Source organism: Gilbertella persicaria (assembly GCF_025201335.1).
Source record: "Gilbertella persicaria strain CBS 190.32 chromosome Unknown B0P05scaffold_74, whole genome shotgun sequence".
Taxonomy (NCBI): domain Eukaryota; kingdom Fungi; phylum Mucoromycota; class Mucoromycetes; order Mucorales; family Choanephoraceae; genus Gilbertella; species Gilbertella persicaria.
Genome location: NW_026252035.1, coordinates 37,313 through 54,764, shown reverse-complemented (window position 1 = coordinate 54,764; position 17,452 = coordinate 37,313). Strand labels below are relative to the sequence as shown.

Sequence of the window (17,452 nt, the reverse complement as noted above, 5' to 3'; positions counted from 1 at the left end):
AATGAGATGGCTAAAAAACTCAAGAAAAAACCTGACACTGGGCTCAAGAGTATTCTGGAAAGAAATTTCCTTTTGGTTTGGAGAAACTTTATTGAAAAGGCGAACGATAAATGCTTGATACAATGCGTAGTTGAAGAGTCTGAGGAGGAGGATGAAGATATTCAGACGACTTCTTCCTGAGTTTGAATTTGTAACATATTGATTCTATTTTTCCTTTCAATTCTTTTACATCACCCATCATTCCCACAACATTTAATTCCATCAACGCTCGCTTCTAATTTCATCAAAAATTACCGCAACTCATTGTTCATGTCCTATGCAACTCTATCGAAACACTTGATCAGTTCAGCTTTCCCTGCCCAGTAAGGTACAAGATCTGGTGTTACATTCTCTCCACCTACATCGATCCTTCCCTCATTGCTCCTTCAGTTCACCTTTTGCGACAACTTCTCAACCTTTGCACCACCATCAACTGCACCAATAAGTCTGTATTTCCAACCCTTTCCACACAACAAATCTGTGCTAGTACTATGCGAGGTGTTTGATCTAGCCATTAGAACACTGTCTTTGATAACGTTCCTTTTACTCTCCATTCTATCCTTCCTGTAATCCTTCATCTATTGTCTAGACAATTTGACGAACAAGAAATAATCACATTTGATTGTACCAATCCTTATTACTAGTTAGAAATTTGATTCTTTGCCTTTTCTCCCACTGCTGCACCACATACCACCTCTAGTCTTAACTATCGCTCATTATAACATCTTTAGGACTTCAGATAAAACAAAAATATAGTTCTCCTATAAAGAAAAACTCTTTATCATTATTAAAAACGGAGCGGGATAAAACATTCTGAATATATCTCCATCCCTAAATCATTGTTCTGGAGCGAAAAAAAAAGCTACTCGTACCATATTTAATAAGCTCTAATCAAAGTTACACACATTTGGTACCTCAAACACTATTTTTTTATAGCTCTTTTTTTTGCTGCAGTTTGTGGTCGATAGACATTCCCTGTTCATACTAAAGAAATAAAAGCAGTTGGCTTTGTGTACTGTTAAAAACTTGAAACTACAAAAAAAAAAAAAAAAAAAAAAAAATACGGAACAATCCATTATCCGGGCTGTTGTTTAAAAAAAGACAATTACTGTTTGTCATACTTTATTGTTATAATGGATTAGAAAAGTTATTAGGCGATGTATATAAATGAAAGAGAAAAAAGGGAGATGAGTATATAATAATATGTTTACAGACTTTTCAAGCATGCAAAACAAAAAGGAGAGAGAGAGAAAAGGTATTAAATATATGCAAATGCGAAAAAAAAAGATACAGTGATTGGATTTTTTATAAAGACTTGACCAAGATTCTATACACCAAAGCATTTCTTCTTTGTTGATAACATGGTAGTCAAATCTATCCATAAAAAAAGTGTACAAAAAGTCCAATCATGATGATGAATAACAAAAAGCATCTAACCCATTTATTTGGGGACCTCGCTGACTTTAAGAAGCAAAGTGTCACCAACTTCGGAGATAGCTTCTAATGCTCTATCAAGATCTTCCTTTGTATGCGCAGAAGAGACACAGAAACGTGCACGAGAAGTAATGATAGGAGTAGCAGGATAGCCTACAACAACAGTAGCAATACCGCGCTTCAAGAGCTCACGAGAAAAGGCGGGAATCTTGGCAGGGTTAAACAACAAGAGAGGGACAACAGGACTACCTTGATCACCATACACAATGAACCCCATTTCTCTTAAACGTTCAATAAAGTAAACGGAATTCTCAGCCAATTGCTTGATTTTTTTGCGACCAATGTCTGTACCATCTTCGCCACAAATAATCTTCATGGAGGTAATGACTTGTTGAGCAACTGGAACCGAAATAGGCTCAGCATAGTTATAAGCATGGTTACGCGTACGTAAGTGATCGATAATGGCTTTGTCACCAGCAATGTAACCACCTGCTGCACCAAAGGATTTGGTAAATGTGCCCATAAGGATATCGACCTCTGCAGGATCAACACCATAAAAATCACAAACACCACCACCATTTTCGCCAAGAGCACCAATAGAGTGGGCTTCATCAACGTACAGATAAAACTTGAATTCCTTCTTGAGTTCAATAAGTTCCGGAAGGTTAACAACAGTAGCTTCCATAGAATAAATGCCTTCAACGATCACCAAGATCTTCTTCCAAGGACGATGTGTACGAGGTTGGCCTTGAGAAATGACTTCACGTAAAAGTTCACGAAGATCATCCATGTTATTATGTTTGAACACACGAACAGAAGCACCAGAGAGACGAACACCAAAGACAATAGAAGCATGGTTCATTTCATCAGAAATCACAAGACAGCCTTTGCCAACAAGACCAGGGATAGTCGTAGAGTTAGTGGCAAAACCCATGCTGACACACATGGCATCTTCTTTACCAACAAATCGAGCAACCATTTGTTCTAATTCTTGGGCATGTTTGGTAGTACCAACTTCTGCACGAGAACTAGCAGCAGTGATACCTAAATCTAAAGTAGCTTGTTCTACAGCATCAGCACAAGGGCCTACGTTGTCAGAGAAGCCGAGATAATTGTAGGAAGCAAAGTTGAGTGCTTCGGTTGTTGTGCCAGTCAATCTAAATGTCTTGTTGAAATCATTCGATACACGGTCAAGTAGTTTCACTGTTCTAGATGCAACACCAGTGATAGGGCGATTAAAACAATCACTATGTAACAAGTAAGAATTCTGTATCACAATATATTGCATTCGCATACCGAATTCTAAAGTAAAGACGGCGCGTATAAAAGGAGTCAAAATCAGAAACAAGAGGAGCATAACCCTATGATTTGTTAGATAGGGTATTACCATCAATGACGACTTACTTGATTCATTTTCAAGTGAGCATATTCTTGGGGCTTAAAAAGTTTGCCGAGAATGTCTCGCAAGTGACCAAAAAGGATAAGAACAAAATAATTGAGATATGTGCAGACAAGAACATAAAGAGGAGCGGCTTCCATTTTATGCTCGAGATCATCATATTTCATTTTGGGCTTGCGGGGTGGTTGCCATCTCTCGGTGCTGTTATTGACAAAAGAAGATGTCTGCTCAGAGGTCGACTTCGAAAGCGAGCCAATAAAATTAGAGGGAGCATAGGAGTGATCCGAAGAAGACTTGGGTATAGTCAAATTGATGCTGGGAATACTAATTGTGTGAGCTCTTTTGCCTTTACCCATTTTTTTTATATCTTCTTTTATGCTTAAGAAAAAAAAAAAGAAAAGAGAAATAAAAATAAATAGGATCGAATTTATGATTTAAAAGATTTAGACTCAGAATAAGATTGAAGGATATACATGCCGAATCATTTCGGCGCCCTAACACAAAGTTATCAGTGAGGCTTATTTATTTACAGTTTAAATGATCTTATTTCTTAGTTCAACAGCTCTTTCATACAATTCCATATCTAGAGTATTTACAGAACGAATAATTCTAGCATGAATGCGTGTTATGTCAGATGTCTAATGTATTTTAGCACAAGTTCTATAAACTTATCTTTACCTTCTTTTCTATTTCACCTAAACATTGAACAACGTCTCCTTCCGGCAAAATGGTTTGATCTTGAGCCTGACTAATATCAATTTCTACTTCTATATCATTGTATTGGATCACTGCAATACTTTTATCCGCATCATATCTTGTCCAGCTAGAAAAAAGAAAGGAGAAAATGATATAAGCAAAAAAAGAAGATAATAAGAACAGATACCTTACATGCCTGTTACTCTAACAGATTCACCTACTTGACAGCCACTTAGATCCTTAAGTAAGACTATTTTAGCAGAGGGCACTTTTGACATAGTGAGAGGAGGGTAGAAAAAAAGGGGCCTGAACACAAAAAAAAAAAACGAAAAATAAGAAGCTTTGTGACGTGCCATTATGTAATGCATAAAGGTAATGCGATGGTGATGCCATTCCTAGGAGAATAACATATAGGAGCAAAATGCCTTGTCGCAAAAAGAAGAAAGCCTCTTCAGTTAAGACAGACTACAATTTAACTTCTACTTATATGCATATTTTATGCATACTACATGTTTATGCAAAGCTATTAGTAAATACAACATGTAAATTAAAGAAAGCTTGATGCTGACAACCTTTTTTTTAATGCGCCTAAAGTCTTCCAGTGTTTTAAGGAGATAACGTCTTGATACATCATCTCTTATTCTTATTTCTTTATCTAAAGAAACTGCATGTATAAAATAGAGAGACAAAGAAAAGCATTATTACTTTAATAGTAAAAAACAGGAGCTATTCTGCACCATTGTATTGTTTTCTATACGCATGATTCCCCTATATGCTTTTCAATTGATGATAAAGAACAATTTAAGAGGAAAAGGCTCAATATGTTACGTAAAAATGACTACTTTTATTGTTCTTGAAGGCTTTGTTATTAAACAAATGTGTATATATAAAATGATAAAAATAGATAAAGGATAGGAATGATATATATGTATATGCAAAAAAGCATAAAGAATTAGGGTTTGTTAATTATACCGCCTCCCGCATTAGTGCTACTCATTGTGTTTGAACTAGTAGAAGAGCCTTGAGACTTCTTGCGAGACTTTTTTCGTAAAGACATTTTGAGCGTACGCGACAAGCTTTCTGCTCTTGACATGGTTGCGTTTTCGAATGCAGTAGAATGATGAAAAGGTGTTAAGCCCGGAGACATAGGATCTGCTACAGGCGTGCGAATAGAGAAGGCTCGACTAATGGGCGACATAATAGGCAATTGTGGCAGAACAGGTGTATTTCCAGTACCAGGTATTTGTACTGTGGTTGCAATGCTGCCTTGTCGAGAAATCACAGGTGATGTCAATTTGAGGTCTTCAAATGCTTGCTGCTGCACTTGCGGCTGTTGTGGTGGTTGACTATGTGTACTACTGCTCTCAGTTGCATTGCTTGACAATGTAGAACGGCGGCGATTGTTGGCTTGAGTTACAATTGAAAGAGGCTGTTTTTCTTTTGTTTCTTCTTGATGTTTGATTTCCTTGATGGACTTGATCTCTTCAGCAAAATTCTTGTGGAAAACTAGAGAAAGATTTGATTAGGAGCCTCTTAAAGTCGAGTTTACTTACATTCTGTCAAGGTTGTATGGAATGGTCTCATCTCATTGCTGACAAGTCTATTATGAGTTTCTAAGCATTTTTGAATAATTTGCACCTATAAAACTGTCAATACAATTCTTTCTATTATACCTTTTTTTCTTTTTTACCTGATCATGAATAGCCATTTGGAGTCGATGAATCCAAGGATGCAGTTCAGGATTCTTATCCCAATACTCTTTGGTCAAGAATGCCCTCTTATATAAAGGAACACCGCCGTTTACAGGTGCATCTACGGCACCATTCAATGACATAGAAAATGGGTTGATATTGATAGGTTGATTCAATCCTAGTGTATGGCGATTGCCTTTGGGAATATGAATAGCATACTTCTTTTCTAGTGAGACCAGTTCCTTGTTCTTGTTTTCCATGGCTGTCACTGCATTTTCAATAGGCGAAATAACACGGGCATGGGAGCTGATGATCTTGGAGCGTCTTACAATGGTAGGAAATTTGTCTTCGCAAACGAATTCGACTCTTTCGGTCCAAAGGTTTAGAATGTCAGATTCAGGCTTATCTTCAAAAGACTTGTCAGTTATTTCCTGGTCTTTAACAACTGGATGAGAGAAGGAGAATCTGTTTACATTGTTAAACGAATAGTATTTTTTGATACTTTCAGGCGCATTAGGATTAGAGAGACAAGGTATTGAGTCTATATCCGGTATAGGGGTAACAGGTGTAATTTGAAGATATTGACCATCCAACGTACTATCCAATTCCTTAAGTTGCTCGTCTGTAATAGACAATGAGTTTGAAATCTTGCTAGGAAGCAATTGTGCATTTGGATGTCTGTTCTGCATTCTTTCGACAAAGGAAGAAATCTTTTCCCACTCAAGACCACGATAGATGTATTGGCGATTTCGATTGCTTGCAGGGAAACCGCGACCATAAAAGCCCACACGAAAGTATTCTGTATAACATCGTTCTTTCTTGACAATATTTTCAGCCAAAGATGCTTGGCGTTGTAAAATATCGCTTAGCTTGGTATAGTTATACAAAGTATTTTCATACTCGTATGCCAATTCTTTGCATAATTCAACACACAGCTCCCAAGCACTACCTTGATCTAAATAGGTGATCATTTTCATATAGAGAGCTTCTTTTCGGCTGAATGAACTTTGAACAGGTAAACCAAGTTCTGGAATACTATTGAGTTTATCGCTAGGATCCCATTGAAGTAAATCAGCATGAAAGCGCAAAGTCAAAGCAGCTTCGATGAAGTTACGACTATCCAGATGCAATTGAACTAGTTGATGGACGTATTTGATGTAGATTTCTTCACGCTCAATTACTTGAATAAACTTCATGATCTTGAGTGTGGCTGTGATATGCTCGTCCATAAATTCATCATTGCCTGAAGGTAAACTTCTGATTTGAAGCAACAGACTCAAGAACCGACAGATGGAGTCTACAGCCCTTTTACCAGCGATCAAAAGGTCTCTTCTATCATCAATTCGAAGTCGCTTTTCGATCGCTCTTGTCAGTTCTATAGTAATTTTGCCACAAATGATATCATCACCTTTGTTTTCGGATATGACCAAACGATCAAGTGTGCTAATCAAAGCATGTTGAACATGGCATAGTTCACCAAAAGAGTAGAGTTCAATAGCAATGATATCAGCAATTAGAGACAATGCATTGGTTCTAACACGATCATGTAGTGTCAAAGAAGCAGAGCATAATGGGCTGAGTATAAAGAAAGCCAAGTCTGCTTGCAAGAAAGATACCTCAGACTTTATCAAACCTTCATCATTCAGCTGTTCTTCATGAATAGAGGATAGAGGCACTTCATCTGTTGGTCCAATACGTACACTATGACGCATAGAATAAGTACTGGTTGAAGGCGCAGACGAAATATGACTATTTCTGTTTGTGTTATGCATATTTTCGTCATCTTCTACTTCTTCAATAGATGTCATACTTTTGCGTAACGAATCATCAAAGTAACTATGCTCCAGAACGGCAGAAGACAAAGGAGAATGATTCATAAACGAACTCATACTAAAGTCAGAACCAAAGTAATCTGTCAAAATTTGCTGCTGCTGAGACAGTGTCTTGTTATTGCCATTTTCGCGGTCCAAATGTGCTTTGCCAGCCAGGTTCCAAAGGTATGAAATCAATTTTGCACCCACTTCACCACGCATGTTGCCAATGATCTTCCAAACAGCACGTTGTACTTGAGGCATGAATTCAGCTACTTCTAATTTTGGACTTCCAACCACACGTAAAAGACCAACAAAGTAAATGCGCCAGAGCAATAAAGTTGAGCGTTCTTCAGCAATGACATTTCTGAACCGAGGCTGCTCATTATGCTCCTGCTGCTCTTCAATTTCCTCCACTAATACTTCATCATCATCCTCCATATAAGCTTTTTCATTTGGCATAAAATCAGGCAAATCAAATACAGCTTTCATTGGTTCCAAAATGTGACAAAGAACAATTTGATAAGAAATAGCACTGAGGTTTAACCAGTTGTTGGGCAACTTCCTGTATTCGCGAGTTTCATCCTGTTCACATCGCATCATACCATCCACTGTCAAACTTGATTCTTCTAAAATCATCACATTATCACCAAACAAAATACCCATACAAGTATAGATGACTTTTCGTAAAAATTCTGCAGTGTCTTCCACACCGTTTTGTTCGTACATTTTGCGAATAAATGTAGCCCATTGTTGTTTAGGAGTCAAGTAGAACAATTCGAGTAAAACGACTGTTAAGTCCAATAGACCGGTACTAATCATGGCTGCATGGTCGCTCGTTAGTCCACCTCTTGTTGAGTTCAGTGAAGATGTAGAGGCAGCAATTGAAGGTGAAGAAGAGGGGGAAGAAGCAGCAGACGCATTAGACGTAGTTCCAGCAGCAGTTCCAGCTCGAGAGGATGTCTGGAATGGATAGGTGCTAGGAAAAGGTGTTGTAGGCGATGTAGCCAAAGCTTGTAATATCACTGTAAACTTGGACTGATTAGATTCATTTCCTAAAGGCCCGTTTGAGGTCACGACACCTGTAGAAGAAATACCAGGAGCAGTTGTTGGCATTGTTGTGATAGTACCACCGCCGCTTACAGAAGCTGCCTTGTGAAGCTGTGTACCTTGAACCTCTTGCAAGAGATCAGAAGACATAAATGGATTTTTACTAACGCTACCATTTGCAGATGCATTGCCTAATGAACTAGATCGTTCTCTCAAGATACTAAATGATTGACGAGAAGCTGGTCTAAACTGAGCGGGATTGAGCGACGCAGTAGAAGCATTATCATGCATCGAAGGCGAGGTGGACACATGAATAGCTTGGATTGTCAGACGTTGAATATCCTTGTAAGCATTCAATAATTGTGGTACCAGTTGGAGTGCAACTTCCGTGATAGCACTGAGATCAGATTGAGAATATTCATGTCGATTTTCGTCTTCAATGATAGTAGCAGCAAATGAAGTAGGTCGAGAATAATTGCTGAATGAAGGCGATGAAATGCAAGAAGCAGTGAGACCTGAAGTTGCCATACCAAATGATTTTCTCACTTTCTCTAGCAATTCAATGACAATTGTAAGTGACAATCTCAAGTTTTCAATCCATTGAGCGCGAGGCAGACGTGTTTGTTGAGGATTCAAATTTTCTGAATGTTGTTGCTGTTCTGCTTGTCTTGCAAATATGACATCTTTAGCAGTTGACATGTAAGAATTGATCCAAAGACGAACCCATCGAAATACATGTTTTCCAAATTCCAAGCGTACAGAAGGATCATCAAATGTAGAACTCTTGACCATACTAAGGATCATAGCCAACTTAAACCCAACAAGACGACCTGTCACATGTGAGCAAGCATCCACAAAAGAGACCGCTATCTCCAAAACCTGAGACGGCAAAAAGATAGTTCGTAGCTCAGACAAAATGTCTGCAAAGTGTTGTAAAGTCAATGTTTGTGTACCAATCATGGCATTGGGTTGGTCAGGACTCATGATAGACGTGATTGTCTTGAGCAGTTTTTCAAGTTGCTGCCCAAATATAGGATCATTTGTAGTTCGCTCATCATCATCTTCCTTTTGCTGTTGGTTTAATCTTGATCGCACAATAAAACGGAACAAATAATCCCATACTTTCATACTACTACGCAACAGCTTGGCCTTTGAGGGATCACTAGGGTTTTCACATAAGCGAGACAAACTCCCCACTAAATGCTCATATGTTGTTTCCTGTAATCGATAGCTGTAGTTTTGAACCTGTTGTCTATCGTTGTTGCGCATGGACAGATGCTCATAGTCTTTAATTGAAAACCGATTTTCAATATACACATCTAGCACTGGTCTAAAGTTGCTAAATCGACGATCTTGAACGATACCCAATAACCAAATGATGGCTGCTAGTACTTGGTCATTGATTTCGTTGCACACTGAATTGTCTTCATCCTCATCGTCATATTGATATGCCAGAATGTCCAATAAAGCATCAAAAATATCACCTAAAAACTTGACAACTTCAACTTCACCCACAAATGTGAATTGATCCAACACCGACAACAGTTCATTTATGCCATCTTCAGACTCTTCAATTAATGTGCGCCAATTAAGTAATTTAACCAATGTCTTGTTTTGAGTGAATTTGTTGGAACACAAAAATGTGGACAGTGTGATTGTATCACGCAAAGAAGTCAGTTTAGTGTTACTAGCTGATCCAGATGACTGAGGCAGTGAAGTTTCACTACTGTTTGCAGTTGGACTCGTAGGCTTATGCATCGTAGATGTAGCTGAATGAAACGATCCATTCATGCTTTTAAAACTATGATTCGACTGTGTGTGTTGGTGGCCCGATTTGCTATTGTTATTGTTACGATAAAATCGTGAGTTTGACTTCACATCAAAAGTAGGCTGAATCATATTGGAAGGAGCAGTAGATCGAACACACCAAGGTGTATTATCAAGATAAGACTTTGGCAATGAGGTTTGACGATCGTATTTGTACAAGTAAATTGTATGAGACCCATCTGCTACAAAATCACGATGGTATGGAGGTAGAAACAAAGGCAAGAATCCCATGGCAATAATTTTTTCTCCCCCGCCTGTTGTAGATGATACTACTGATGTCGTGCCTCCTGAGACTTCTGGCGCTGAACTACCGCTAAATTTGAGCACAGAACCTGATGTATTTGTAGTAGAATTGATATGGTTGCTACTACGGTGCTTAATGGTCAAGAACACATGCGAACGTTCCCATTGATTTACGTCTTGGATATGAATCTTGATCTGTTCGCCCCATTTAGGTTTTTGTTCATGATACATGACCATGCTTTCCCAATAGCTCACAGATCGTGCTCCAGAGCCTGTGGAAATCGCATTTTCAACCACTTCGCCAGTTTTGTTGTCACGTACACACATAGTCACTTGGATGTTCCGTGAACGAGTGAACTGGCTCAAATCACCCGAATCCAGTTTGATGTAAAGTTCATTTCGACTATCATTTGGAAAAGCAACGTCTGCAAATCCTAAGCGCAATGTATGCGGCACTTCTTGCAATAAAGCTGTATTTGTCTTGAGTACTTCATCCAGAAATCCATAGAATATGCGCAAAGACACTCGCAGCGTCTCTGCTCGAGGATGCTTTGCAAATTCTTTCGTGTTGTTAAAGATAATGTCCTCGTGCAAAGTGGCATATGTGGCTTCAGATATCGCAGTAAAAATGGGCATATCGTGTTCAAGCAGGTCTGCTTCCTTTTGTATCTGGTTCTGAGGTGACAAAAGACCTGTCAACTTGAGCACAGCACAGCCAAATGGCCTTCGAACAGATGTTGACATAGACGACTGAGATTGCTTTTGAAGTGTTTGGTGGCTCAAATGTTTATTTGAGTGAAAGAATTGTGAGGTATGACTACCTAGGGTACCAAAATGATCTTTGCTATCATTTAACTTCATGCCACCATATCTGACTATATGACAAATCATGTACAGATTATCTGAGATGTCGTGCAAAGATAAATCGACAAAAAGTGCTTGGATTTTACCAATCTGTGCTTCATCTTTAGGCATACCATTATAGTTGAGAACTACGTTGAACTGCTCGGTCAAAAATTTACGTTCAGTAGCTGAATACAAAGCAAAAAAGAGTTCTGTGAATTCACCTGGTTGGCAGATATGAGCCACACAAGCTTTCAATTCAAAAAACATGTGATAAAACTTGGCTCCTTTTGGCTGTTGGGTTTGTTGAGCTTGCTGAGCTTGTTGGGCCTGCTGGTGAGGCGTATTTTGCAGTATGATTGTGTTGGGTGCCAGATTACTAAAACTGGTATTTGTGGATGCTGCACTTGTTGGTGTAGAAGGCGAGGTGTCTTGGGCACTAGTATCTTCTAAAGCAATTGGCGTGTTTTCAATTGTACCCACATTAGCACCGGAAGAACAAGTATTCTTGGAATGCGTTGCATACTTGTAGTGCATCTTATAAATACTACTTAATGAGGCATTTGTAGCGTCCAACAAATACCCCTTCTCTGGATGTCGAATGATCATTTCCTGTTGTTGTTCCAAATTAGAAACAACCATACGGTGAATAATCTCCTTTCGCAGTTTTACTAATTCCTCCCTTGACAATGCTTGATCCAATAACTGCCTTCTTGCTTGAAATAAATAATTGATGTTGTCACGAACAGCATTGAACATATTGTATCGACGTTCACTGATGTAAGTATACAATAGACTATTCCACTCACTAACACATGCTGCGATTTCGTCTACCAAAGGTTCTGAATTTCCAATAATAGTTGACTGCTCAAATCGTGCTAATGGTAAAGGTGGTGGGGGTATATGCTGTGATGCTTCTAAAGCATGATGATCAATATCAAAATTAAGATCGCCAAAACTCCCGGGCCGAGCTGAGGGATGTTCAGTAGAGTTAGATTGGATCCATGATTCTGAGAATGATCGAGGAAGAATAGAGGGCGGTAAAACATCAGATAAGGGACGAATAAGATCTTCGCGTCTTTTCTGGTGTCGTATAGTCGTATTGTCTGTCTCGTCCAGATCGACTTCAATATCCTCTTTGATTTGAACATGTGTTCGAGGAAAGCAGCCTAAAGGTGCTGTGTTGGGCTTTCTTCCTTCTTCTATAGCACAAAGTACATAACCACGATACCATTGTCCTTGTTGTTCAATGATAAAGAGTTCGTCGCCTACTTCGAGCGGAACAAGGTAGGTGTAGTCTTCTTGATTGTGAGAAGGCTGATCAGCAAAACTAGAACTAGATGAGATAGAAGCGTCGTCTTGTTGTTGAGGTTGAGTAGAAACAGGTCTACTATTGACAGGGTTTAATGGCAAAGTTGAAGGATTGAATGGATAGATAGCTATGCCATGAGCTATTTTTGGCAAAGGAAGCCACTTCATATTGTTCTTCTTAATGTGTTTGTGCTTCTGCTCGAGTATATATGTTCTTTGTTTGGAAACTGAGAATTAGCATTTCAAATCCCGTATATGCATTCCATGTTCATTACCCTTTTTTTCCTTTTGGTGGATATGTATGGTTTCTTTTTTTACGAGACCAAGAAAGAAAAGAGAAAAATAGAAAAAAAATAAATTAGTTGTATATAAATAATTATATATCTCTTTTTATATATATGAGATAATAATGCTGAAATCTTGTAGCAATAAAGAAAGAGTAGGGAAAGGAGAGGGAAGGGAAAGAAAGAAAACAGAAATGGAGAAAGAAAAAGAGGTAAAAGAAGAGAAATACATATGATTGTTTTATTTGATGCTACACAATTGTAAGACTTGAATTTTGAGAGTATTTTAGTAACTTTTTTGATTGCATGTCGCCTCGGTTGGTTCCGACTCAACTTAAAACAGAGCTCCTCTCTCTTTCCCCGAGCCGCACCTTACTTTCATATTATGACAAGAAACATACTTTTTGGGGGAGCTTTGGCTTAAGAGGCATGTATATCTTATTTTCTGTCGGTTTTAGGAATATCATACCCTTTTTGAACGGATGGTCTGATTGTTAAATCATTTCATTCAATTAAGGAAGAATCCTCGACCTGCATTAACTTGCGGGCTTGATCTAGATAGATTTGCAGGTGTGTAACTCGTTTCTTCAACTTCTTCAGTCAGGCTATTTCCTTAAAGCTATCGCGGGTGGTGAGAATCACAGTTTCTTCTTTATGGAGCTAAAGAAACCTGATGCGCAATCTTCACAACTGTTCAATCATGAAGTGGTGATTTAATGTATAATAACTTCAGTTACATAATAAACTCTTCCACTATAAATACACATAAAAGAGCCTTTTGTATTGAAACCCTCCCGTTCAAAAGACTTCGCTTGTGATTTAGATGAAACAAGTAAGGAATGCATTATCAGCATTACTGAATTGAAAGCAAGCGATACAATTCAAAAAAAAAGAAGAGCCCATCTTTACTCTTCTCTTTCTCCTTTTCTACTCTCGGAAAAAGTCAACTATAATATCTTATATTGGATTAAAAACAATGCTCAAAAGAAACAGGTATAACTTCTGTTGTATTTTCAAGTATTGCAGAAAACAGTATCTAGTATTCCAAGATTTATTTCAAGGCGACTGTCCAATCCCATTTTTGCCAATCCTTCATGAAGGCTTCTTGTCTTGCTGGATTGTCTTCAATATAATGATGTTTAGGTCTACGCCATAATTCAGGCCCAATATCCATCATGCCTGCTACAATTTCTTTGCCAAACCAATAGGGAAATCTTTGAGCATTTTCAATAACATGACCATAACCTTTGTCGAGACCAAACCAAACATGAAAATAAGGCAAGTTTTTTACCATAGAATAACGAAAGCCTTTGCTAGAAGTATCAATCAACTTTTTGTGCTGCGACCATTCTTCATCAGATCCCATAATGCCTTCTTTAAAGTAAGCAGGTGCATCTTCATAGACTCCGTATGGCACTGGTATCACCTCAATAGCAGTATGACGCTGTGAACGAAGATTGACTACTGTTTCCATAAATATACAGCCTTTGTTTTGTGCATGGAACATTTTCATTAAACATTTTTGAAAGTTCTACTACAAGTCAGATTTCTCTCTTATTTGTTTTTCTTTTGAAATACATACTCTCACTTCTGTCCAAACATCATCGTCGCATTCTAGCATAGAAGAGACATGCTGGAGAGGCACAATTAAGCAGTTTCCGGGAGTGATCTCATGTACACCTGGTAAGGCTAGGTAGCATGTCGTTGCAAGCGAAATCATACACATTTGGGGAGGCCTATTATCATGATAACAAAACTTGCACTTTCCCAGTACATCTTGAGTACGCTTGTAATCTGATACTGCACGTCTCATCTTCTGTTCTTCTGACATTCCCTTTTTAGAGGCCATTACATCAGCCTTTTCATCCATATAGTCCAAGTTACTCTATATATATATATTACATTAGCATATATAGGCCATGAATAATGTGTTCTTTACCTCAAATGCTTGATCAGCAACAATACGTTTAGCAAATTCCAAATCCATATCAGAGGTAGTTCGGCTACCTCCTTTTTCTTGTCGTATCATTTCCGCCAATGTCAATGTATCATCAGATGTTCCATAGCGTAGACGTTCTCCTGTCACTTTATCGTGTGTGCCTTCAAATCGTTTTTTGCCCTTTAGACCTTCACGTCCTTGATTACCTGCATTTAAAGCATAGTCATAAATACGACCTTCATTGTCAAATGTTGGAAGAACAGTAATATTTGAATTTTCGGTTTGTTCAAAACGGTCTAGTTCTGCTTGGTATTCGCGTTCAAGCTCTTCAACATTATTTGCACCCATGAGTTTGGCTTTGACAAGTTTGGCGTTTAACTTGTTGAGTTGGTCGCGTGTCAATGCAGTAGAAGCAGGTGGCGTTGAAAGCATAGGTGTCGCAGGAATGGATGATACTGGTGTTACTGTTGCTTGTGGTAGAGGTATCGATGGAGGAGGGCTACGAGGACGAGCTGCAGGCGGATCGGGGCGTCTAAAAGATTTCTTTTGAGTTTCTGTATCATTAAAGACATATCGACGTGTTGGCTTTTCTTCGCCCCTTCTATGACTTCTGCCTGCTTTTTTATTATCTAGATACTCTCTTTCATCTAATGCTTCCTGAAACCTTTCAGCAGACTATATAATCATTTAGAATACTTTTTATATAGGCTTGACAACTTACACCATATTTCTCTATACCAACTTCTTGTAGTGATCTTGCTTCGTCTTTTGCTTGTTCCATAGTACGCTTTAGCTTCATCATACGCCAGTTGGATCCTGCATCACCAAACTTGATTGTTGGTTTCTTTTCTTCAGGGTATTGATCGGCTTTGAGGCCTTTGACCAAATGTTGGTTCAATTCTCGTTCGCTTACTTTAAACTAAAGGGAGGATCAGTAATTAGAGTAGCATATCACTATGCTCACCTCATCTGGGTTAGGCTTTGGCTTATCTTCCTCTCGTACACGTGCAGTACCCATACTACCAAAATCAAAACCACCTCCTAACATCCAACCATGTCTAGCTTCTTGTTCTTGAGGTAATGACAATTCGTTTGTATCTACTGGTTGGTTTCGAGCTTCGGTTGCCTGCTGGATATTTCGAAGGTGTTCTGCAGGTGTGATTTCTTCAGCTCCTCCACCTGCTTCAACCCATAGTGAGGGATCAGAGTAATCGATCTCAGTCTCTTCCTTATGTCTACTGCTGATCTTTTTATGCTTCTTATGATCCCGTTCGCTGCGAGATTCCTTATGCTCTCTCTTTTTTGAAGAAGGCTTCTTTTCTTTCTTATGCTTATGGTCGCCCATGGATAGACTAAAGAAAAAAAGCTGAATTATGCTTTCATTGCAGAACATGACTGCTTGTTTCTTGAGCAAGTCACTATCGTATAAAATGATGCCATTGAAGGAGCAAAGTAAGATGAAGACTAAGGCGTGTAACAAAGCTTTAATTGAGTGAATATGTGTGCTTTACATTTGCTCTTGTGGCCTTGCTTGGATATCTACTATTACCCGTTATATCAACAAAAAGCATACAAGTCTAATGATTTTTTGTTGAACCCACTTCTAGCACTTTTTTGAAGCGTCTATTATATAAAAAGATAGTAAGCCTTTAGAAGGCTAATTCCTGCCATTTTTGAATTGATAGCTTTAGTTTGTCAATCAATATTAAATTGCCATTCAAAATAATATCAAGATATCTGGCTGTCTTTACAGATTTGTAGACATTGAAGATCTTTTATGCCATGCCATTATAACACCGGTTTTCAAAATAGCTTATGATTGTATTATTTGCTACTGTGTCTCTAGTTTTCTGAGGCATTGTGCGCTTTCACAAAATGTCTATATGCGGAGATCGAAAAATAAGCAACACCAATTCTTGACCGCGTCAAAAATCAAACTTTTCCACCATGAACCCCTCGAACACGGGGCGTCGTCAACCTGAAAACACTACAAAGACCTGGTCACAAGTTGCTGCTCGAAGCATTGTGTCCTGGCGTAGCCCTTCGCCTAGCACGAACACTCCATCAGCCACTAACTACACAACCTCCTCATCTAACTCTGGATGGGCATCAGCCCTAGATGTTACTTTTACCAGCACTATCACACCTTTTGTTGTTGGGCTGGAACAAGATAGTATCTTGATCGACATCACCAAAATCCGAGATGTTAACCGCCTGAAACAGTTTTTGGGATCTTAAAATGATGCAAACACCTATCATTTTTTCGGCACCCTGCTTGTAGAGCGAAAATACTTGCAACGCAGATTCATCGAAACTTGCTGGGACCTTGAGTCCCCCATATGTCAGGCATTGTTGAACGAAGGATTAACTCTTGATGATAAAACAGTAATTAAAGGTTATCGCAGTCTTCCAGCAAACGCAAAGATTGTCAGAGTAAAGGTTGAGCGCCTTCCTTTGTTCATCCCCTACGTTTGCGTGAACAAATGGTAGAACGTTTTTCCCATTTCGGTGAAGTCTTGGATGCTGGGCTTCACATGGATAGTAGTGTCTTTTTCGGACAAGGCTATGTAGTCCTTAACCTGAACAAGCCCCATCCTACCGACCCTCAAACTCTTAGCAGAGCTATTGACTGGGTTGATAAAGAGAGAGATATTCTTCTTACTTGGGACGAAATGCCCCCCTTCTGTCGTTTCTGTCAAAAGTATGACCACTGCCGAGCTGATTGCGTTGAATTGACCAACAGCCGCCAATGTTTCAATTGCAACGAACGTAGCCATATAAGCAGGGATTGTCCTCGTAGAAGTCATGGCAATGGGCTTCCACCCAACAAACGTGAAGTTGAGGAAACTATAGTTGCAATGATCGGCAATTCCCTAATGAGACCC

At 38.8% G+C, this 17,452-nt stretch overlaps 4 protein-coding genes across 4 annotated transcripts; all 4 read right to left on the bottom strand.

The window, feature by feature from the left end:
* Nucleotides 1-1,480: 1,480 nt before the first annotated feature.
* B0P05DRAFT_592280 (pyridoxal phosphate-dependent transferase) lies at nt 1,481-3,228 on the bottom strand (the record flags this gene model as incomplete). Its single annotated transcript, XM_051582972.1, has 3 exons — nt 1,481-2,720; nt 2,770-2,834; nt 2,878-3,228. The coding sequence occupies 3 exons, from the start codon at nt 3,226-3,228 to the stop codon at nt 1,481-1,483; spliced, it is 1,656 nt and encodes a 551-aa protein (XP_051429568.1).
* Nucleotides 3,229-3,359: 131 nt separating this feature from the next.
* On the bottom strand, nt 3,360-3,869 carry B0P05DRAFT_564367 (telomere-capping, CST complex subunit-domain-containing protein). Its single transcript, XM_051580825.1, has 3 exons — nt 3,761-3,869; nt 3,551-3,695; nt 3,360-3,510 (listed from the first exon to the last, which is right to left on the bottom strand). The coding sequence occupies exons 1-3, from the start codon at nt 3,844-3,846 to the stop codon at nt 3,406-3,408; spliced, it is 336 nt and encodes a 111-aa protein (XP_051429567.1). The 5' UTR covers nt 3,847-3,869; the 3' UTR covers nt 3,360-3,405.
* Nucleotides 3,870-4,392: 523 nt separating this feature from the next.
* B0P05DRAFT_564362 (uncharacterized protein) lies at nt 4,393-12,837 on the bottom strand. The gene is made up of 4 exons (XM_051580824.1): nt 12,620-12,837; nt 5,259-12,558; nt 5,122-5,206; nt 4,393-5,074 (listed from the first exon to the last, which is right to left on the bottom strand). The coding sequence occupies exons 2-4, from the start codon at nt 12,510-12,512 to the stop codon at nt 4,521-4,523; spliced, it is 7,893 nt and encodes a 2,630-aa protein (XP_051429566.1). The 5' UTR covers nt 12,513-12,558; nt 12,620-12,837; the 3' UTR covers nt 4,393-4,520.
* Nucleotides 12,838-13,558: 721 nt separating this feature from the next.
* Nucleotides 13,559-15,912, bottom strand: B0P05DRAFT_519343 (CwfJ C-terminus 1-domain-containing protein-like protein; the record flags this gene model as incomplete). Its single annotated transcript, XM_051575737.1, has 5 exons — nt 13,559-14,159; nt 14,211-14,513; nt 14,568-15,242; nt 15,289-15,486; nt 15,532-15,912. The coding sequence occupies 5 exons, from the start codon at nt 15,910-15,912 to the stop codon at nt 13,680-13,682; spliced, it is 2,037 nt and encodes a 678-aa protein (XP_051429565.1). The 3' UTR covers nt 13,559-13,679.
* Nucleotides 15,913-17,452: the final 1,540 nt, after the last annotated feature.